This window comes from Achroia grisella, unplaced genomic scaffold, assembly GCF_030625045.1.
Source record: "Achroia grisella isolate CSIRO2021 unplaced genomic scaffold, CSIRO_AGI_Agris_v1 utg461, whole genome shotgun sequence".
Classification (NCBI taxonomy): domain Eukaryota; kingdom Metazoa; phylum Arthropoda; class Insecta; order Lepidoptera; family Pyralidae; genus Achroia; species Achroia grisella.
Window position 1 is genome coordinate 2,990,876 of NW_026712871.1, and position 20,376 is coordinate 3,011,251.

At 34.8% G+C, this 20,376-nt stretch overlaps 2 protein-coding genes across 2 annotated transcripts; both read left to right on the forward strand.

The window, feature by feature from the left end:
- Positions 1-1,780: 1,780 nt before the first annotated feature.
- Positions 1,781-3,625, forward strand: LOC131845287 (putative uncharacterized protein DDB_G0282133). The gene is made up of 3 exons (XM_059194328.1): positions 1,781-1,795; positions 2,287-3,240; positions 3,307-3,625. Exons 1-3 carry the CDS (start codon positions 1,781-1,783, stop codon positions 3,601-3,603), a joined length of 1,266 nt encoding a protein of 421 aa, XP_059050311.1. The 3' UTR covers positions 3,604-3,625.
- A 5,761-nt stretch (positions 3,626-9,386) lies between these two features.
- On the forward strand, positions 9,387-13,865 carry LOC131845332 (collagenase-like). The gene is made up of 5 exons (XM_059194380.1): positions 9,387-9,578; positions 10,632-10,899; positions 11,875-11,970; positions 13,092-13,288; positions 13,761-13,865. The coding sequence occupies exons 1-5, from the start codon at positions 9,387-9,389 to the stop codon at positions 13,863-13,865; spliced, it is 858 nt and encodes a 285-aa protein (XP_059050363.1).
- Positions 13,866-20,376: the final 6,511 nt, after the last annotated feature.

Here is a 20,376-nt window from a genome sequence, read left to right on the forward strand (position 1 = left end):
CTGAACTGTTTGTGAGGAGTATGGTAACTAACATTGTGACACGAGAATTGTATATATAAGAATAAGTTGCGTGAAATATATAAAAACATATATAGAGAGAAGAAGTAAATAAATAATATAAACATAAATAAAATTGGAGTGTCTGTTTGTAATATTGAAATAACTGTTTTTTACTACATGCATATGAATATAAATACGGTACATACACCAAAATAACAAAAATAACATTTTTTAGAGTCTGTCTATCTGCTTATTCCGGCTAATCTCTGAAATGGCTGGACCGATTTTGACGGGACTTTTATTGGCAGGTACCTGATGTAATAAGGAGTAACTTAAGCTACTTTTATTTTAGAAATATAAAGTTAATTTTCCCAGGACAATTAACACAGCGCCATCTAGTCCCAAGCTAAGCAGAGCTTGTGTTATGGGTACTAGACAATTAATACAAACACACAGATATTTTTTTTCGTAAATACATACATAATATACATAGAAAACACCCGGACCGATACAGACAATCATACTTACGGATACAAATGTTTGTGTGCGAGGAATCGAACCCGCGACCATCGGAAGTGAAGCGGTGTGCTAACCGCTACACCACCGAGGGCGTCATTTTTGTCGAGATTATCTGTTTGCATTAATATCCGTATTTTATTGATATCGCTCAGATATCATTCAGATAACGGTTGATAAGAACTTGCACGTGGATACAGATAAAAAACATTATGATGTTAAGATAATATTCACTTTCATCAAATCAATGTTATCCATAGATTATAATTTATTATAGAATTACGGATTTTGTTAATCTAAATATATACAACTCAAAGGTGACTGACATAGTGATCTATCAACGCACAGCCCAAACCACTGGACGGATCGGGCTGAAATTTGGCATGCAGGTAGATGTTATGACGTAGGCATCCGCTAAGAAAGGATTTTGATTAATTCTACCCCCAAGGGGATAAAATAAGGGATGTAAATATATTAGTTTGAATCTATCGGTACCTAATGGAACGAATAAATTAAGACGAACAAATAATTGTTATAATTATTAATTAATATAGTACTAGTTGACCCGTATAACTAAATTAAAATCGCTATTTCTAAAATAAAAATAAAATTGTAGTGTCTGTTTGTAATATTGAAATAACCGTTTTTTACTACATGCATATGAATATAAATACCGTACATACACCAAAATAACATTTTCTTATAATTTTTGTCTGTCTGTCTATTTGTTCCGGCTAATCTCTAAAATGGTTGGTCCGATTTTGACGGCACTTTTTTTGGCAGGTAGCTGATGCTTTAATATTAATTATGTATAATACTAGCTGATCCCGCGACTTCGTCCGCGAGGAATTAAACTTTATTTTTCTAAAATAAAAGTAACCTAAGTCACTCCTTATTACATCAACTACCTGCCAATAAAAGTCCCGTCAAAATCGGTCCAGCCTGTAATATTTTTAGATTTACATATAAATATAATTGGATATGTTTGCTTTATTCTGTCAAGGATGCTATAAAACGCGGACGAAGTCGCGGGCACAGCTACTCTTCTATATTCAAGTGTAACACAGTTAACAGTTAATCCACGGTTAAGTTAATGAGATTAGTAACGGCCGTAAACTATTTAATTAACGAATTAATTAACAGTAATCAGTTCACTTCACGTGCATGTGTTTATTTTTATGGTAAAAGTATAAAACTGGGTTATGGTATGCCTGAGACCTCAGTTGCCGTAATTATGAAGTTAACACTGGGTGAGTTTACCCCAATGACAAAACAGGGGGTGATATTTTTATATTTATTTGTTTACTCGCGACTTCGTTCGCGTAGAATTCAACTTTATTTTTCTTAAAAGTAGCTGATGTAGTAAGGAGTAACTTAGCCTAAGTTACTCCTTACCCGCCAAAAAAACGTTCCGTTAATATCGGTCCAGTTCATAAATTAGCCGAAACAGACAGACAGATAGACAAAAATGTTATTTTGGTGTATGTACCGTATTTATATTCATATGCTTATTGTAAAAAACGGTTATTTCAATATTACAAACAGACACTCCAATAATCTCAGGACAATTTACACAGCGCCATCTAGACCCAAGTTAAGCTAGCTAAAGCTTGTGCTATGGGTATGGTACTATATAACTGTTACAATTTTTTTTCATAAATACATAGAAAACATCCAAACCGACACAAACAACTCAAGAATACAAATGTTTGTGCCGTGCGAGGAATCGAACCCGCGAGCATAGGAAGTATGGCAGTGTTAAACCACTAGACCAATGAGGCCGTCAATTTTTTTGAAATCTCTCCTGTTACAGCACTCTCCGTCTTGCTCCTACATCACGTGATATCGTCCTCTGGTCGGACGATCACACAAACAAAGGGACCTACAGGTCCCAAAGAAGCTACTAAACTAACTAAACTCCCATCATTTCAAATACCCAATGCGAAAAGCATCGTCGATATGATACTACCTCTGCTTCGCAAATCTCAGAACGCAGATGCACGCTCCGGACACGATAAACAGACAGATAAAGAAGTGATAAATGATGAAAATGACGATCGTTTTGTAGAAATACTACCGTTGAATTCGAATATAAAAAGCAAAGGCGGAAAAGCACCTTTGGCATTAATATTAGCAACCACAAACGAAGATAACAGGAACGTAAATGATCCTGATCATATTAAGCAAGTGAACTCTCATTATAAGGATTCTGATGAGGAAAACAGCAACGTGGAAGAGCATCTCAATGAAAAAACTATTGATTTAATTAAAAACGATGAAACTGATATAACAAATAACAGCGATAGTGAAAGTAGAAACAATTACGAATTAGAAAAAGAAACTGATAAATCTGATGTTGATATTTTAGATTCTGAACATAGACTTTCAAACAATATTAACGATACAGACGTAGTAAAAAGTAATTTTAATAAAGACGTAATACAATGGGCAGATCGTATAAAGACATCTTCTAACGATGTTAATAAATCAACAAATGAAAATGAACGGGAAGATCGGCCGTTTAGTGAAACTGAAGTAGAAGAGTCCGATAGTTTAGAGGACGACACACCATTGTCATATAAAGAGAGTGAAAGTGCAGTAAGTAGAAGTGAGGAGAATACGATTTGGCAAAATGTAGACAAAGAATTATTAAAAATTATACCTGGCAACCTACGAGATCTAACAAACGATTACTCTAATGAAGAACTGAGTGAAAATGACGATATAAAAGAAGTAACAGATGAAATAAGCGGCAGTTATTCTAGTGAAGAATTGAGCGATAATGAAGACCTAAATCAAATAAGTTTAAAAGTTTTTAGTAGATCTGGAAATCTATCAGAATCGGACGTAAATAAAGATGATGAAGATTCGTCTAAAGAAATGAAACCAAATGTTGAAACTAAAGAAACATTGGAATTGTTTCAAAACGAATTTAAAACCAATGACAAAAATGTAGTAAATTCTATTGAAACTAACAGAGCGGGACAGACAGTTACAAAAGAGGATTGCGATGACAATGATGAATCTAAAGAAAGTAATAATGAAACGCACAAATCTTACAATTTATCATTCGTGTTCAGCAGATAAAAAATAATCATACATATTGTAGGTTAAAATATTAATACAGTTAATAATTGTGATAATAGTTATCTGAAAGAATAATGCAGGCGCGTCCATTTTGTAATTATATTAAATTCAATAAAAGAAATAATATCGCTCTTACATTTATATTTCTTAAATGACTCCATCAATTTTAGAGAATACAATACAATAATTATTCAAACTTATTTAAAGCACTTGAATTTAAGTTTCTTTTGCGAAAAACTAGCATCAATCATAACTGTTCTTGTTATATGTATAGCAAACAAGCTTACGGCTCACCTGATGGTGAGCGGTTGCTTATAAGCATGAACAGCAACTACGTAATTTAAGAGTACTAACATGTCACGTCTCTTATCCTGTAATTTCACTTCCTAATCTGCACTACAACCGAAACAGCTTACAAAGCAAGCTGCTTGGCTGAAATAGGTGAGACTGAGGTACACACGCAGACGAGTTTTACAGGATCTCTATCTGTTGCGCAAAACTGCATTAAAATTCGTTGGTTGATTTAAAAGATACAAGCGTACAGACAGTGGCGGGACTTTGTTTTATTATTATTATTACGTAGTATTACACAAAGTCGTTGTCGCTGTCGCTGTCCGACCCGATTCTGAAGCTGATTTAATAGATAGAGTGATTCAAGAGGAAGCTTTATATATATAATATCAAAAACATAAATGTGAAATGATAGCCGAGTTTAATATTATGATATATGCCTTGATTGTTGACTTCTACGACAAAAGAGATGAGATCTAAATGGGTGCCAAGTTCAATGGTCTGTCCTGAAATGTATTTATAACAATATAAAATATCATTTCTTCTTATAACTTAGGATAATATACTGTAGCCTAAGGTCTAACTTGGCCAGTTCTCATATACCAATTATTACTTTCGATTGCTAGTTACTATTAATATTAAAATAGGAACCGACAAGTAACATGTTTAGAACTTGCGAAGGCTACAGTATATTTCGTATATGAAAACTACCAAGTGCCAAGTTAGACCTTAGGCTACAGTATATTATCCTAAGTTATAAGAAGAAATGATATTTTATATTGTTATAAATACATTTCAGGAGAGACCATTGAACTTGGCACCCATTTAGATCTCATCTCTTTTGTCGTAGAAGTCAACAATCAAGGCATATATCATAATATTAAACTCGGCTATCATTTCACATTTATGTTTTTGATGGGATATCATTACTTTTTGTGCATAAATTATACGAGGTACTTATTTCTAACTAAATTAATACCAATTCATTTTTGATAAATTACTGTATTTTCGTATATTTACGGGGTATAATTGTCTTTTTTTTGTGTTATTTTCTATATTTTCTTGTAACTTTTAAATGTTCAAGTGCAATGCCAATTCAGTATCAGGAATTTTTGGGCAAATCGGGGCGGTATAACGTCCACAGATGGTTGTACTCTACAATAGAGCTCTCGTGACTTGGATCTAAATTGTTAAGACGTACTCCATCTAAGGTTTTAACTCTGGAGAGTCCAACGTAAACCTGCCCTTTATTAAATATAGAGGAGGCTATGTTGAGAAGAGGACTGCCAAAACTAAGGCCTTGTGATTTGTGGATAGTAATAGCATATGTTAAGCAAATACGGAATTGTTCTCTTTCAACATATACATTATTTAATATCTGAAACTTCGTATTGATACGTTATAGTTCGTAAAGACGATTATGTAACAAATTTACTGTTATCTATTGAATTCTCAAGAAAACAATTTGTTACCAATGAGTTCTCATTCTCGAGTTAACTATACATTCCTACTTATAACTATACTAAAATTGTTATTAATTTAATTTAATTACTAAAATAATGTAATAATAATATAATCACAAATATATAAGTATAATTTAAGAAAGCTATGAATTTAATAAATCGCAACCTTATAGGTTAGATATCGAGAAACAAAATGGCGCCGCCGCGGCGCCCTATACCGAAATGCCTATTATTTAATAATTATGTATAAAAATAATGATTTTACACTATCGATGTGCGCTAAATATTGAAACAATAATTAATACCAAATCTCAGTTAATAACATAATAAATACGAAATTCGACTATACTCCTAGTTATAAGTACGAGTATATTTTAGACAGAATCTAAATTATAGCAACTAGTGTTTACCGCTCAATGCAATATTTGAAGTTTGCTAGTTATCGACACTGATGTGAAGGGGTCAACGTAAATTGGTAATGATCGACGTTTTCATACAATATTACTTTCCGTCCAGTACAAGATGAGATTTTTCGCCAGGGATCAATGTCAATTGGTGGCTATCGACGTTTTCATAGAATTTTAGTATTCGTCCAGTATAAGTTGAAATAGAATCAATTAAAGTGAAAAATTGTAGTAAAATGATAACAATTTACCAGTTTCAGATTTTTTCCTTTATATTCACCTAATTACCTATCTGCATACCAAATTTGAACTTCCTAGGTCATCTGGAAGTGGGTTATAATTTTGATCTATAGTTGATCAGTGATAAAAATGACGATTTTTGGACAATAATATCTAAATAACCGTTTGAGATATGTTTATGAAATTTGGAACACATATTTATCTCGCAAGTCTCAATATATGAACCAAATTTGACAGGTTTGTGTGAAAGAGTTTTTGAGTTATGAGGGGGTCAAAAGTGGCTCCAAATGGTTCGTGTAAATATACACACGGTGCTGCAGGCCAGTTTACTTGAAACTCGGCTTGACACGCTGCCGCGTGTCTAGATACATGTACAGTTGTACACCGGTGCGAAGCCGGGGCGAGTAGCTAGTAATATAATACAATAGGGTATTGCGTAAATTAACTTAAAAAAACTTTGACATATTTAATTTTGAATTCGCAGGGTCATATTACATTTTTTAAGATTTTTAGGTTTAGATTCTTTGTGCTAGTCATAAAAAATGTAAACTTCATATTTTGTTTAAAGATTAGACTATCAAATCGCTGAAAAATAATTGTTTTGATTTCATTGGACATCTTCCTTCAGCAACGATAACAAACTTTTTTGATTTTACCCAAATGTCGTTTACTAAAGTTAGTAATTCGTTTTATGGCAATTGCGTAAGGTTTTACAACAAAATACCAGAGTCTGTTATAAATCTGCCAGAAAACAAGGTTTAAATGTCAAATAAAACACTTCCTTTACAAAAAAGCTTACTATAAAATTGAAGAATTCGTTAACGATAATAATGTTTTTATAGAAAAACTTTAAATCCATAGCACTGACAATATTATCTGATTACACTAATAATGAGTGCGTAGCGATTTCTATGTTGATTATCTGTAATTATTATATAAAAGAAAATATCTATTCAAAACAGCAACACACAAGTTTCTTGCTCATTCTTCTTGTGATGAGTCTGCGTTCCTAATGAGTGGTAGAATCAAAATATGACTATTCAAAAGTGCTTGTAATGAGTTTATTTGAATAAAGATTATTTCTATTTCTACAGCCGGCCTATCTGTCTCGTCATAGAAATAAATAGCCCACACATTTAAGTAATTATCAAATTCTAGATATACGTAGAAAAGTAATAATTGAAAACCGTTAGATTATCAAGTTCGATTCAATATGTGATACAGCAAATTGATTACACGATCAAAAACGTCACGTCTACTGAACCAGATTTGTCTGGTTGGCACTGAATTATTTTATATTTTTATCTAGAGATGTGCTGACTCGTAACAAACATGACTCGAGTTAACTCGAGTTGAAATTCAGGTAACTCGAGTCGCACCGGTGTACATGTATTATATATATAAAGCTTCCTCTTGAATCACTCTATCTATTAAATCAGCTTCAGAATCGGGACGGACAGCGACAGCGACTTTGTGTTATACTACGTAATAATAATAATAAAACAAAGTCCCGCCACTGTCTGTACGCTTGTATCTTTTAAATCAACCAACGGATTTTAATTCAGTTTTGCGCAACAGATAGAGATCCTGTAAAACTCGTCTGCGTGTGTACCTCAGTCTCACCTATTTCAGCCAAGCAGCATGCTTTAGGATTTAACAGGATAAGGGGCGTCACATGTTAGTACTCTTGAATTGCATAGTGCTATTTATGTATATAAGTATAAATTCAAATTCAAAAATCATTTTAATGCAATTGAGAAGAACTGGCAAGAAACTCAATTCAACGAGTTTTATTTTTAAAGCCAGTTTATTTACAATGTATATTTATATAGGTGTCTATGTCTAACATTAAATGAAAATCCCGTGCATGAACAACTATTGCCATGCACGCTCGTCATTCAAGTAATCGTTTAGTGAGTAATAGGGTTTGCTCAGTAAATATGATTTAACAGATGTTTTGAATTTATTTAAGGGTAATTCTAACATATCCTTTGGTATCTTATTGTAAATTTTTATATCTATAAATTTAATTATTCACTCCCTTTCTTATATCGTCTTTCACACAGTCCACCCATCTCTTATTCTGCCTTCCTCTACTCTTACAACCATCCGCATTCATATATAACACCCTCCTTAATGAAGGTGGAAGTGTCTTATGTGATTAAATTATTTTTGAATTTAAATTTCTACACTTTTGAAAGTCCACCGCGGTAAAGTGAATCACTGGTTTGTTTTTTACATTTTGGTTTTTCCAATTTATGAAACTCCGTATCGCTTTATTTTATGATTAAATAGGATTTGTATTTTAATAATTAGTATTGGATTATAATATTTAAGTTATCATAGAGATAACCTTGCACGCAACACCTCTACTTGCTGTTAACAATAATACATCAAGTTAACTGATGTTTGTTATCTGTAGAACTAGAGTGGGAGCGTCTTGACCTATTCATTAAGTTATTTTAAACTTCCGTGTTTAATATTCATATATTTTATTATAAATAATGTATTATTACATTATTAGGAATATAATAAAATAATAGTTGTTCATGCACGGGATTTTCATTCTATGTTAGACATAGACTCCTATATAAATATACATTGTAAATAAACTGGCTTTAAAAAAAAGTAATTCAATTGAGTTTCTTACCAGTTCTTCTCAATTGGATCTATATACCGAACTGGACGGTAGGGAAAAAAATAAAATTATAATGTAAAAACTTGACGTTCATAAGCGGCTAAAATGTCCTACATGAATATTTATTTTTGAATTTGAATAATTTTATGGCAAATAAAGGTATTCTCTCGACTTCGACTAGGTTGCACTAGCCGTGGTCACGAGCTGACTGGAGCAACAGCGATGTCAATGTATAATAGATAGCTGACAGCAGTTTTTTCATCTACCCTCAAACCTATTAATTTGGTTGATAATCAAATTAATAGAAGAGAACAGAATATAATTTATTCAAATAAACTTACATTGAAGCACTTTTGAATAGACATAACAATTCTTTTTTATCTACCACTCGTTCGAAAGCTGTCTCATCACAAGAACGATCAAGAAACTTGTGTGTTGCTCTTTTAAATAATCCTTGTAAGTTTACATTTACAAGTCGAAACGTGTGAATACAAACTACCAACCAGCACTAATTTATTAGGGTCAAATATAAATATACAATAAGATTGAATCAGTTTTGATGGTTTGTTATGGTATACTTCACCTTGTACTAATTTAATGTTTTATCTACATTTAATAACAATTAATCCCGTATTTAAACTATAATAAAATCTATTAAAAGAATACATTATCAGTTAATATAGTGATAACGATACTATATAACATGGCTGCAAGTTTACGTGGATGCACTAAGTTTTTGTTTGCAATATGAAGCTGATAGTTTTCGTTGTGGCCCTGCTCGGCGCGGTGGTCGCTGAAGAGCAAATCGCTCTCAACTACCACGAGGCTGTTGGTATTCCTCTGGCTGCCAGCATCAGGAGGTCGGAGGAGGCTGGAGACTTCGATGGCGCGAGGATCGTGGGAGGCTCGGCGGCGAGTCTCGGTGATCATCCTCATTTGGTGAGTTCATTTATATACGGTGGTGTAGTTTTGATGGTCGCGGGTTCGATTCCTGGTATAAACGTTTGTATTCATGGGTATGAATGTTTGTGTGAAAGTTTATGAACGTCAAATTTTATAATAAAATAATTAATTAATTTAAGAAATGTTTTTGTTTATTCGAATTTAAAATTATATTGTAATATATCTAAGTATCTAAATATATATAACTCAAAGGTGACTGACATAGTGATCTATCAACGCACAGCCCAAACCACTTTACAGATCGGGCTGAAATTTGGCATGCAGGTAGATGTTATGACGTAGGCATCCGCTAAGAAAGGAGTGGTTTGGGCTGTTTTGATAAATGTTCCTTTGATATATTATTTTCATAAGAATCACAGACAATACATAATACGACATAAGATTTATAAATTGTGTTATTATGTGTGATCTGTAGCAATACAAACAGGTCGAAGCTCAGCGTGGAACATTGTTCAGAGAACAAAACACTGATGTTCAGCTTCAACCCATTTGAGGGTACGTGAAAATAATAATTAAAATAAATATAAAATAAAAAGAGCAATATAATTGGTGACTGTGTGTGCGGTGTGTGTATAATAAACATAATGTAAATAGTTCACAGTATAATTTGATATAATTTTAACTGAGTGGTAAGGATCAACAAAAAGAAAAAAAAGAAAATATTAATAAGAAAAAATTCTGTACTGTAACACGCATGTATTATACATATAAATAAAATTGTAGTGTCTGTTTGTAATATTGAAATAACCGTTTTTTACTACATGCATATGAATATATATAAGGTACATATATACCAATATAACACTGTTTACAATTTTTGTCTGTCTGTCGGTCTGTTTGTTCCGGCTAATCTCTGAAATGGCTGGACCGATTTTGAAGGGACTGTTATTGGCAGGTAACTGACGTAATAAGGAGTAACTTAGGCTACTTTTATTTTAGAAAAGTGAAGTTAAATTCCACGCGGACAAAGTCACAGACATAGTGTTATATAAACGTGTAGTATGACTCTGTGACAATGTCACATTGCAGGGCGGTCTGCTCATCACGCTGACCAGCGGCTCCACCTCCGTCTGTGGATCTTCTCTCCTCACCAACACGCGCGGCCTCACCGCGGCCCACTGCTGGTGGGACGGCTGGAACCAGGCCACCCAGTTCACTGTGGTCTTCGGCTCTCTGCTCCTCTTCTCCGGCGGCACCAGGGTCACCACCAACTCCGTCGTCCTCCACGGCAGTTACAACATCAACAACTTGAACAATGACATCGCTGTTATCAACCTACCTTTCGTTAGCTACACGAGTTAGTATTAAGTCTTCTTTATCATCATCATCTGCTACATCATCTTTTTCATTTGTTCACTCCCTTTCTTATCATATCATATCTCACACAGTCCATCCATCTCTTTTTCGACCTTCTTCTGCCTTTAATCCCATTTGTTTGTGGTCGTCGTAATATGTTTTCCTCATCCATTCATCTCTGTTTGCAGTCATCTCGTTATGCACTCCCTTTCTTACAATATCATCTTTCACATAGTCCATCCGTCTCTACAGCTCCTAGCTAAGCAGAGCTTGTTTTATGGACTGCATTACTTAATACATTTTTTGGTAAATTCATACTCATAAATACATGCTACATTTTGCATCGTGCGATGTATCGAACCCACGACCTTCGGAAATAAAGGGGTGTGTTAAACCGCTACACCACCGAGGTCGTCCAAGTCTGGTGTGAGTTAGTTGCCATGTGTTGGTTAGTTTTATTAATACACCAGCTACTCGCCCCGGCTTCGCACGGGTGTACATGTAATAGAATAGAATACAAAATAATTTATTCAAATAAACTTACATTGAAGCACTTTTGAATAGTCATCACATTTTTTTTATCTACCGCTCATTTGAAAAGCTGTCTCATCACAAGAAGAACGAGCAAGAAATTTGCGTGTTGCTCTTTTAAATAAAATTATTGTTACTTTACATTTTTAAGTTTAAGTGTGTGAATACAAACCACCAATTAGCACTAATTCAATTAAATACTCAAATAGAAAAAATATTGAATATACAACCAACTGGTTAAACAATTAATAAGATAAAATCAGTCATAGTGTTAGAGATGTATTATACATATAAACCTTCCTCTTGAATCACTCTATCTATTAAAAAAACCGCTTCAAAATCCGTTGCGTAGTTTTAAAGATTTAAGCATATATGAGGACGGACAGACAGCGACAGCGACTTTGTATTGTACTATGTTTTATTAATAATAATGTTAATTCCACAGACAACATCCAGCCAGTGGGTTTGCCTGTCAACCAGCTCAGTAACACCTTCGCCGGCAACCTCGCGTGGGCGGCCGGCTTCGGCAGGCGGTGGGACTGTAAGTATACTCATGTATATATCACATCAAAAACATACACGTGACATGATAGCCGAGTTTAATATTACGATATATGCCTTGATTGTTGACTTCTACGACAAAAGAGATGAGATCTAAATGGGTGCCAAGTTCAATGGTCTGTCCTGAAATGTATTTATAACAATATATAATATCATTTCTTCTTATAACTTAGGATAATATACTGTAGCCTAAGGTCTGACTTGGCCAGTTCTCATATACCAATTATTACTTTCGATTGCTAGTTACTACTAATAATAAAATAGGAACCGACAAGTAACATGTTTAGAACTTGCGAAGGCTACAGTATGTTTAGTATTATTTTTTTCATTTTTTCCTTTATATTCACCTAATTACCTATCTGCATGCCAAATTTGAACTTCCTAGGTCATCTGGAAGTGGGTTATAATTTTGATCTATAGTTGATCAGTGATAAAAATGACGATATTTGGACATTAATATCTAAATAACCGTTTGAGATATGTTTATGAAATTTGGAACACATTTATCTCGCAAGTCTCAATATATGAACCAAATTTGACAGGTTTGTGTGAAAGAGTTTTTGAGTTATGAGGGGGTCAAAAGTGGCTCCAAATGGTTCGTGTAAATATACACACGGTGCTGCTCGCCAGTTCTCTTACTTGAAACTAGTGACCCAACAAACGTTGTTTTGCCATATAAATTAAAAACCAGGGGTTGATGGTGGAAGGGTAAAAATTTAGGGTTGTGTGTATTTTTAAAGTCACATTTGTCAAAAATTGTAATAAAAATAAAAGTTAAGGGTGGACGACCCTTATGACTTAGGGGTATGAAAAATAGATAGTAGCCGATTCTCAGACCTACTGAATATGCATATGAAATTTCATAAAAATTTGGAATTATTTATTTATTTATATAATCTTATTATTGCACTAAAAAAATTACTTTAATAAAATTAATAGAGTAATTATAATTAAGAGGGTACAAAAAGCTTATGCAATCTAGATGGCGCTGTGTGCTATTGTCCAGGGTTATTTATTTATTTATTTATTATAATTCATATGGTCGTATTTCGACCACTGAATGGTCACTGGTAATAAAGGACTTTTCTTTGTACATTTCAGCTCAACCCATCACCAACACCCAGTACCTGAGCCACGTGCAGCTGACGGTCATCACCAACGCGGTGTGTGCGTCCACCTATGGTACATCCACGGTGGTGGCCTCCACCATCTGCACCAGCGGCACCAGCCTCCAGGGAACCTGCCAGGGTGACTCCGGCGGACCGCTCTGGTTGTGGATCGGAGGCCAACGGATTCTCGTTAGTATTCCCTACTAAAGTGGCTATTTTTTTATAGGGTGTAAACGAGCTTGCGGCTCGCCTGATGGTAAGTGATTGCCGTCCATGAGCACTCGCAACTTAAAGAGAATTGCTCTCATTGCGCATTCCCTTCTAAATTATAAGAGAAGAATAAAGAGAGCGGATTTTATTTTATATAGAACTAGCTACTCGCCCCGGCTTCGCTCGGGTGTACATGTATTGTATATATAAAGCTTCCTCTTGAATCACTCTATCTAATAAAAAAACCGATTCAAAATCCGTTGCGTAGTTTTAAAGATTTAAGCATACATAGGGACGGACAGCGACAGCGACTTAGTTTTATACTATGTAACAGTGTTTAATTTCAGATCGGTGTGACATTAAAAAAAAATGTCTGTCTATCTGTATTTGTTAATCTCGGAAACGGCTGCATCTGTTTCGATGGTATTTTCACTAACAATGTTTATTTCAGATCGGTGTGACGTCGTTCGTGGCGGCCGCCGGCTGCCAGGTAGGCCTGCCCGCCGGGTTCGCTCGCGTCACCTCCTTCGTGCCCTGGATACAAGACAGACTCTGAACATATATATTATAGCATGAGGAATACCTGCAGTCATTATTTACTAATTTAATTAAAATAATTTCATATTAACTGAAATTTTATTTCATTTTTACCGAGATCTACTTTGCACAAAGTCAGTATCAATTCAAATTCAATAATCATTTATTCATGTAGGACATTTTAGCCGCTTATGAACGTCAAGTTTTTTACATTATAATTTTATTTTTTCCCTACCGTCCAGTTCAGTATATAGATCCAATTGAGAAGAACTGACAAGAAACTCAATTGAATTACTTTTTTTTAAAAGCCAGTTTATTTACAATGTATATTTATATAGGTGTCTATGTCTAACATTAAATGAAAATCCCGTGCATGAACAACTATTGCCATGCACGCCCGTCATTCAAGTAATCGTTTAGTGAGTAATAGGCCCTGCTCAGTAAATATGATTTAACAGATGTTTTGAATTTATTTAAGGGTAATTCCAATATATCCTTTATTATCTTATTGTAAATTTTTATGCCTATTCAAATCACCAGTCATCATCATCATCTGCTTCTTCCTTATCCCATTTATTTGTGGTCGGCGTAATATGTTTTTCTCTTCCATTCATCTCTGTTCGCAGTCATCTCGTTATTCACTCCCTTTCTTATCATATCATCTTTCACACCGTGAGTTTAGATGAGTATTTATTTACCATTTATGTATGTCTATTGATGCTTATAGTTAATATCATTAGAACAATATTTTAATATCTCCTCCTTTCGTGCACGTATATATGACTATTCTAATACACAATTTTAATACACTATCCTATAACATTTTCTAGGTTAGCTGGAAGAAATCTCTTTTTAGAGACAAGCTCGCCCTTGTACATTGCACTTATTCTATATAATTTCATTTACTATGTGTGTGTGTATAATAAAGAATAAAAAAAAGATGTTACTATACAATAAGTGATTATATATGACTAGCTTTTGCCCGCGGCTTCGCTCGCGTTAAGAAGCATTATTATTAATTATAGTGTAGTTTTTGCGGCTTTACTTTTGTTTGACGTGTGTAGAAATTAGGGCCTACAAAACTTCTTTGTACACAATATTCTTAACTAATCTGTCATTAGGCGCTAAAACTATCAAGCTATTGGGTGAACTTACTCGTGAGCAAGCAACATAAAACTGTCCATGAGAGAAGCAATGTTCTCTCAAGTCAATACCCGCAAATTTGAGAGTTTGCCCCTACTTTCATCCCCTATTTTATCCCCTTAGGGGTAGAATTAATCAAAATCCTTCTTAGCGGATGCCTACGTCATAACATCTACCACCACTAATTGAACATAATGATTTTATTTATATATTTTGTCACTATACAGATTTTATGTAACTACATACCTTCAATATTTAATTAATTATATTTAAATAGTGCTTTTATGGATGTCTTCAAGAGATGATGGCAATATGTACGTGTATATGTACAAGTTATTAAGTGTTAAGTTTTTGAAATGTACTATAAAGAATAAATATTTTTAAGTACAGTACTTACGTACATTAATATAATACCTACTTTTTACTTGTATCTATTGTTATCAAAATTAAATTATAAGTTCTCGACTTAACCACGACTATGTGACCCCCTCCTGGTGCCAAACCTGGATCCGCTCTTGGGGCTAACTGACCTGATCTCATGCATCTTATCATCCTCCACTGGTGCCCCGCCAGCGTATACCGTTAGCGCAGGCGGGTGCACCATTACATCATCATTCATTAAAAAAAAACTGTGTCCCATAGATCCCAGATACGTATGGTATTTTGTTATAAAATCTTACACAACTCTAGTTAAACGGCATTTAGGTAAAATCACTTTGTTATTGTTGCTTTTTTTCGGACTACTCTAATGCTGGCCGCAGCTGCCTTTACAGCTTCACCGGACGTTAGGGGCCGAGTGCAGATGACACAAACCAAAGGACTTATGGAGCGGCTGAAGGCCAACTCCTGCCTAAAGGATACGACTTTAGGCACCGCTAGAGGTTCGAACCTCGGCTCAGGCCATCGTAACATCGATCCCCGTTTGAATTGGACGGACCGGAGGCACCGGTGTGGAGCGCCCGGTTGAATGCGCGATATAGTGTGTTTGAGATCGTCGTCTTCGCCGGCGAGGACGGTGTCGTAATTGTGTGTAATAGTATGATCGGGACGGAGCTATTGTTACGTAAGATTTTATTAATGTAATCACTAAATCTTTTGAAACTGTCTATATTTTTCAAGATTTTGAGACAAAAGTAGATACGGGTTTTACACACTTTAACACTATTTTATTTACAATTTGTAGACCAAGTACACACACTGACACAAACTTTTTCAGTTTTTTTAGTGACAATAAACAAGGAGTGTAGCCCTAGTAACCAGGGGCGCGTCGACCTCATACAGCGCCTGTGTGCGAAACCTACACTTTTTTTTATTATTAATATTTTACGGCTCTGGGTACAAGTCCTTTTTAGCCCAACATAAAAGTTGGTGTTGCTATGTTTATGCTATTGAATTTAATTAATATATGCATTTATATCTATACATATAAATAAAATTGGAGTGTCTGTTTGTAATATTGAAATAACAGTTTTTTACTACATGAATTTATTATATTATATTCATAATATAATTACGGTACATACACCAAAATTACATTTTTTAGAATTTTTGTCTGTCTGTCTGTTTGTTTCGGCTAATCTCTAAATCTAAATGGTTAGACCGATTTTGACGGGACTATTTTTGGCAGGTAGCTGATGTAATAAGGAGTAACTTAGGCTACTTTTATTTTAGAAAAATAAAGTTAAATTTCACGCATCCGCTAGCTTTTGCTACTTTTGTTGGCTTCAACTAAAAAAAATTTTGATCACGGCGCACCTATTGCTTTGGTGCCTGTGGTGCACACAGGCGCTTACAAAGCAAGCCGCTTGGCTGAAATAGGTGAGACTGAGGTACACACGCAGACCTAGACCTGATTGGACTGATTGTTTTTGCAATATCACATGCTGGTGGTCACTCTATTCTCCCAAATTTGAATTTAAAAATGAATCTGTATTATTGTAAACATGTACAAACCTATTTGAAAAGAATACGAGCTGAGTTTCTTGTCAGTTCTTCTCATCTTGTACAGTCTACCTCTAGTAAAAGCATATGTAATTAATTATTATCATTTCTTTATATATGAAAAAGTTGTCGTGAATTTACTGTCATGGTGCGGCAACACTGTTACCTAGTTACGACTGAACAAGAAGATGAACAAGTCTGTCATTGGAGACCGAATCCTCTTGTAAATATACTTCATATGTAGTTCTAACGAGTGAAGCCGCGGGCAAAAGTTAGTTGTTTATATAAACACTTATTGTACAGTCAAATCTGTACTGTGTGAAAGATGATATGGTAAGAAAGGGAGTGAATAACGAGATGACTGCGAACAGAGATGAATGGAAGAGAAAAACATATAACGACCACAAATAAATGGGATAAGGAAGAAGCAGATGATGATGATGACTGGTGATTTGAATAGGTATAAAAATTTACAATAATATATTGGATATATTGGAATTACCCTTAAATAAATTCAAAACATCTGTTAAATCATATTTACTGAGCAAGGCCTATTACTCACTAAACGATTACTTGAATGACGAGCGTGCATGGCAATAGTTGTTCATGTACGGGATTTTCATTTAATGTTAGACATAGACATCTATATAAATACACATTGTAAATAAACTGGCTTTTAATTTTTTTTTATTAATATGTTTTACGGCTCTGGATACAAGTCCCTTTTAGCACAACTTAACAAGTACATTAATTCGACATTTTACAATGTTTCAATTGAGTGTCTTGCCAGTTCTTCTCTATTGGACCTATATACCGAACTGGACGGTAGGGAAAAAGTTATAATATAAAAAAAATCTCGTTTATACGTGGCTAAAATGTCCTATATGAATAAATGATGTAAATGTATTAGTTTTAACCTATGGCTGTATTCGTACATAAGTATATTGTATAGGCAGCGCGCATGCGAAGCTGCGCGCGCAACTTATATATGTCACTTGGTGGTCTCATATAAAATTAAATTAGATAAACGTTTGCTTTGTAATTTTATATAAATATAATCCAGATCAAGCCCATAACTGGAGACCCCGCTCTTGGACAGAACCGTAAGGATATGTAATTCATATTTTTAAAGAACAAAATTACATATAAAACACAATTTTACTGATATAGGTATATGAACATCGTGTCTTTGGAAAATACAATAGCTACCGAACCATCTGAACTGTTCAAAGTCAGAATACGCGTTCCTCCTGTCTGGCCGGAAGAGGCAGAAATATGGTTCGCACAAGTAGAGGGACAATTCGCAGTTTCAAATATTACATCGGATATAACAAAATTTAATTACGTTATTGGACAACAACTTTCGAAATCATCAATTTTCGAAAGAAGTCAAAGATATTATAATCTCTCCACCTTCTACTGAAAAATATGTTAAGTTAAAAACAGAGTAATTAAAAATTTTATATATAAGATTAAGTATTATGGTATGTACAGGTGTAGTAAATATAATTGTTTTAGGTTATTTCTTTTCGTTACAGTGTTATATATCTACAAGTAAATAATTATTATGTATATATTACTTTGTAGCTAGGGCTAGCCAGAATGGCATATATGTGGGTACATTGTTATTAATATTTTATGTTCACCGTCAATATAATAAAGAATCAGTCTCGTAAAGTGTCTTGTCATTATAACATCCTAGTTAACAGTTGTGCACTATAATATAATACATACCACGTCGCCTCGCGTGAAAAACAAGTAAAACAACTTCAGCAGACTACCACACAGCGACCCATAAACCTATCAGTACCAAATGACACGAATAAATTAAGACGAACAATACTTTTTAGTTCTTTAGGCTACTTTTATTTTATAGAAATAAAGTTGAATTCCACGCGGATAAAGTCACGGGAACAGCTAGTTTATATATGTATACTATGTAAATCATCACTATTATCATCTCAGCCCGGAAGACGTCCACTGCAGGACAAAGGCCTTCCTCAAAGATCTCCACGACGACCGGCCCTGCACTGCTCGCATCCAATGCTGTAATGAATTGGTGGACTGTATAGGTGTCTAAAGGGCTGTTCAAGTATTACGTAAGCAGATTTATCACAATTATTTACCCCTCATCCTCCGTTGTCAGCAAAAGCAAGCAAAGCTCTTACCCCCTCCCCCCATGCTTACGTATTTCTCAAATAATGTATTGTATTTTTAGCAAAGACAATGTGAGGGTTGCCATTTGTGTAAAAAAGTAAATTACGACCGATGACGTAATCATCATACAGACTCCCCCACCCCCATGTCATCCAAAATAAGCAAAGAAAAGACCCCCTGCCCCCCTATAGTGCTTACGTAATACTTGAACGGCCCCTAAATGATGAAAACACGTAGTTTATATAATAATAGTATATTACTGTGCAGATGCGAAACTATGAAAAATAATAAGAGAATAATTAAAATGTATCAAAAAACATGACATATAAAAAGAACTGTTCTAAAAACATAGATTTAAAAATATTAAAAGTATCATAAGAGGTTGCGGCGGCCGGTCGCCAACAGATGCCTTCCAGCGATCTTGACCAGATCGTCGGTCCAACTCGCTGGAGGCCTTCCCACGCTGCGTGTTCCGGTCCGCGGTCGCCACTCGAGGACTTTGCTATATAAATATTGTGCTGGGTGCATTCCTTATCCCCAAGTATCCGAATATTAAACTAGCGGTGCCATCTATGCGCCAATACAAGAAACCTTTTATCCCACATCGACTCACAGCGGCTCCACACGTCACAGGCGCTGTCAATACGCAACAGAACTTCTTCGCGTCGAGATGCGGTAATGGCGGCAGTGTTTTAACTTAATTAGCAATGTACTAAATTAAATAGCTAATAACAGTTTGTGCTGGGCTAGCCCTTAGGCAGTGAAAAGTGTAGTCAAGCTTTGGAAGACAAGCTTCTGTCATCAGTTCCAGTGATACCCAGCCATCAACTGAAAGTCTTTCCATATTTCTACCTTATGCAAGCTAGCCATTGGACGCAACCTCATCTCAAAACTGAGCTATCTTCTTTTACCCCCCCCCCCCCCCCCTGGTGGGTTCCAGGTTCTAAACGGAGGCATTCCTTTCCAGGCCCAACCAAATATTTACAAAAAAAATATTAAATAATTTTCCGTTCCTGAACATCGCCACATTCCTTCCATATCTCTTTTGCATGCAGGTATTAAATTAATACGACGGAAAACCCGTCGTCCGAAGTAACGATATCATGTTTGTATACATACATACATACAAATACATACAAATAGATAATACATAAATCCGTGACAAGGACGTCTGTACAATGATATATTGGTCTCTATCGAAATCATTACACTATCAGCACTGATAATTGATAACACGCAGACTTAATACGAGGTGCATATTATGGAGTGTTAATTGAGGTTAATTATAT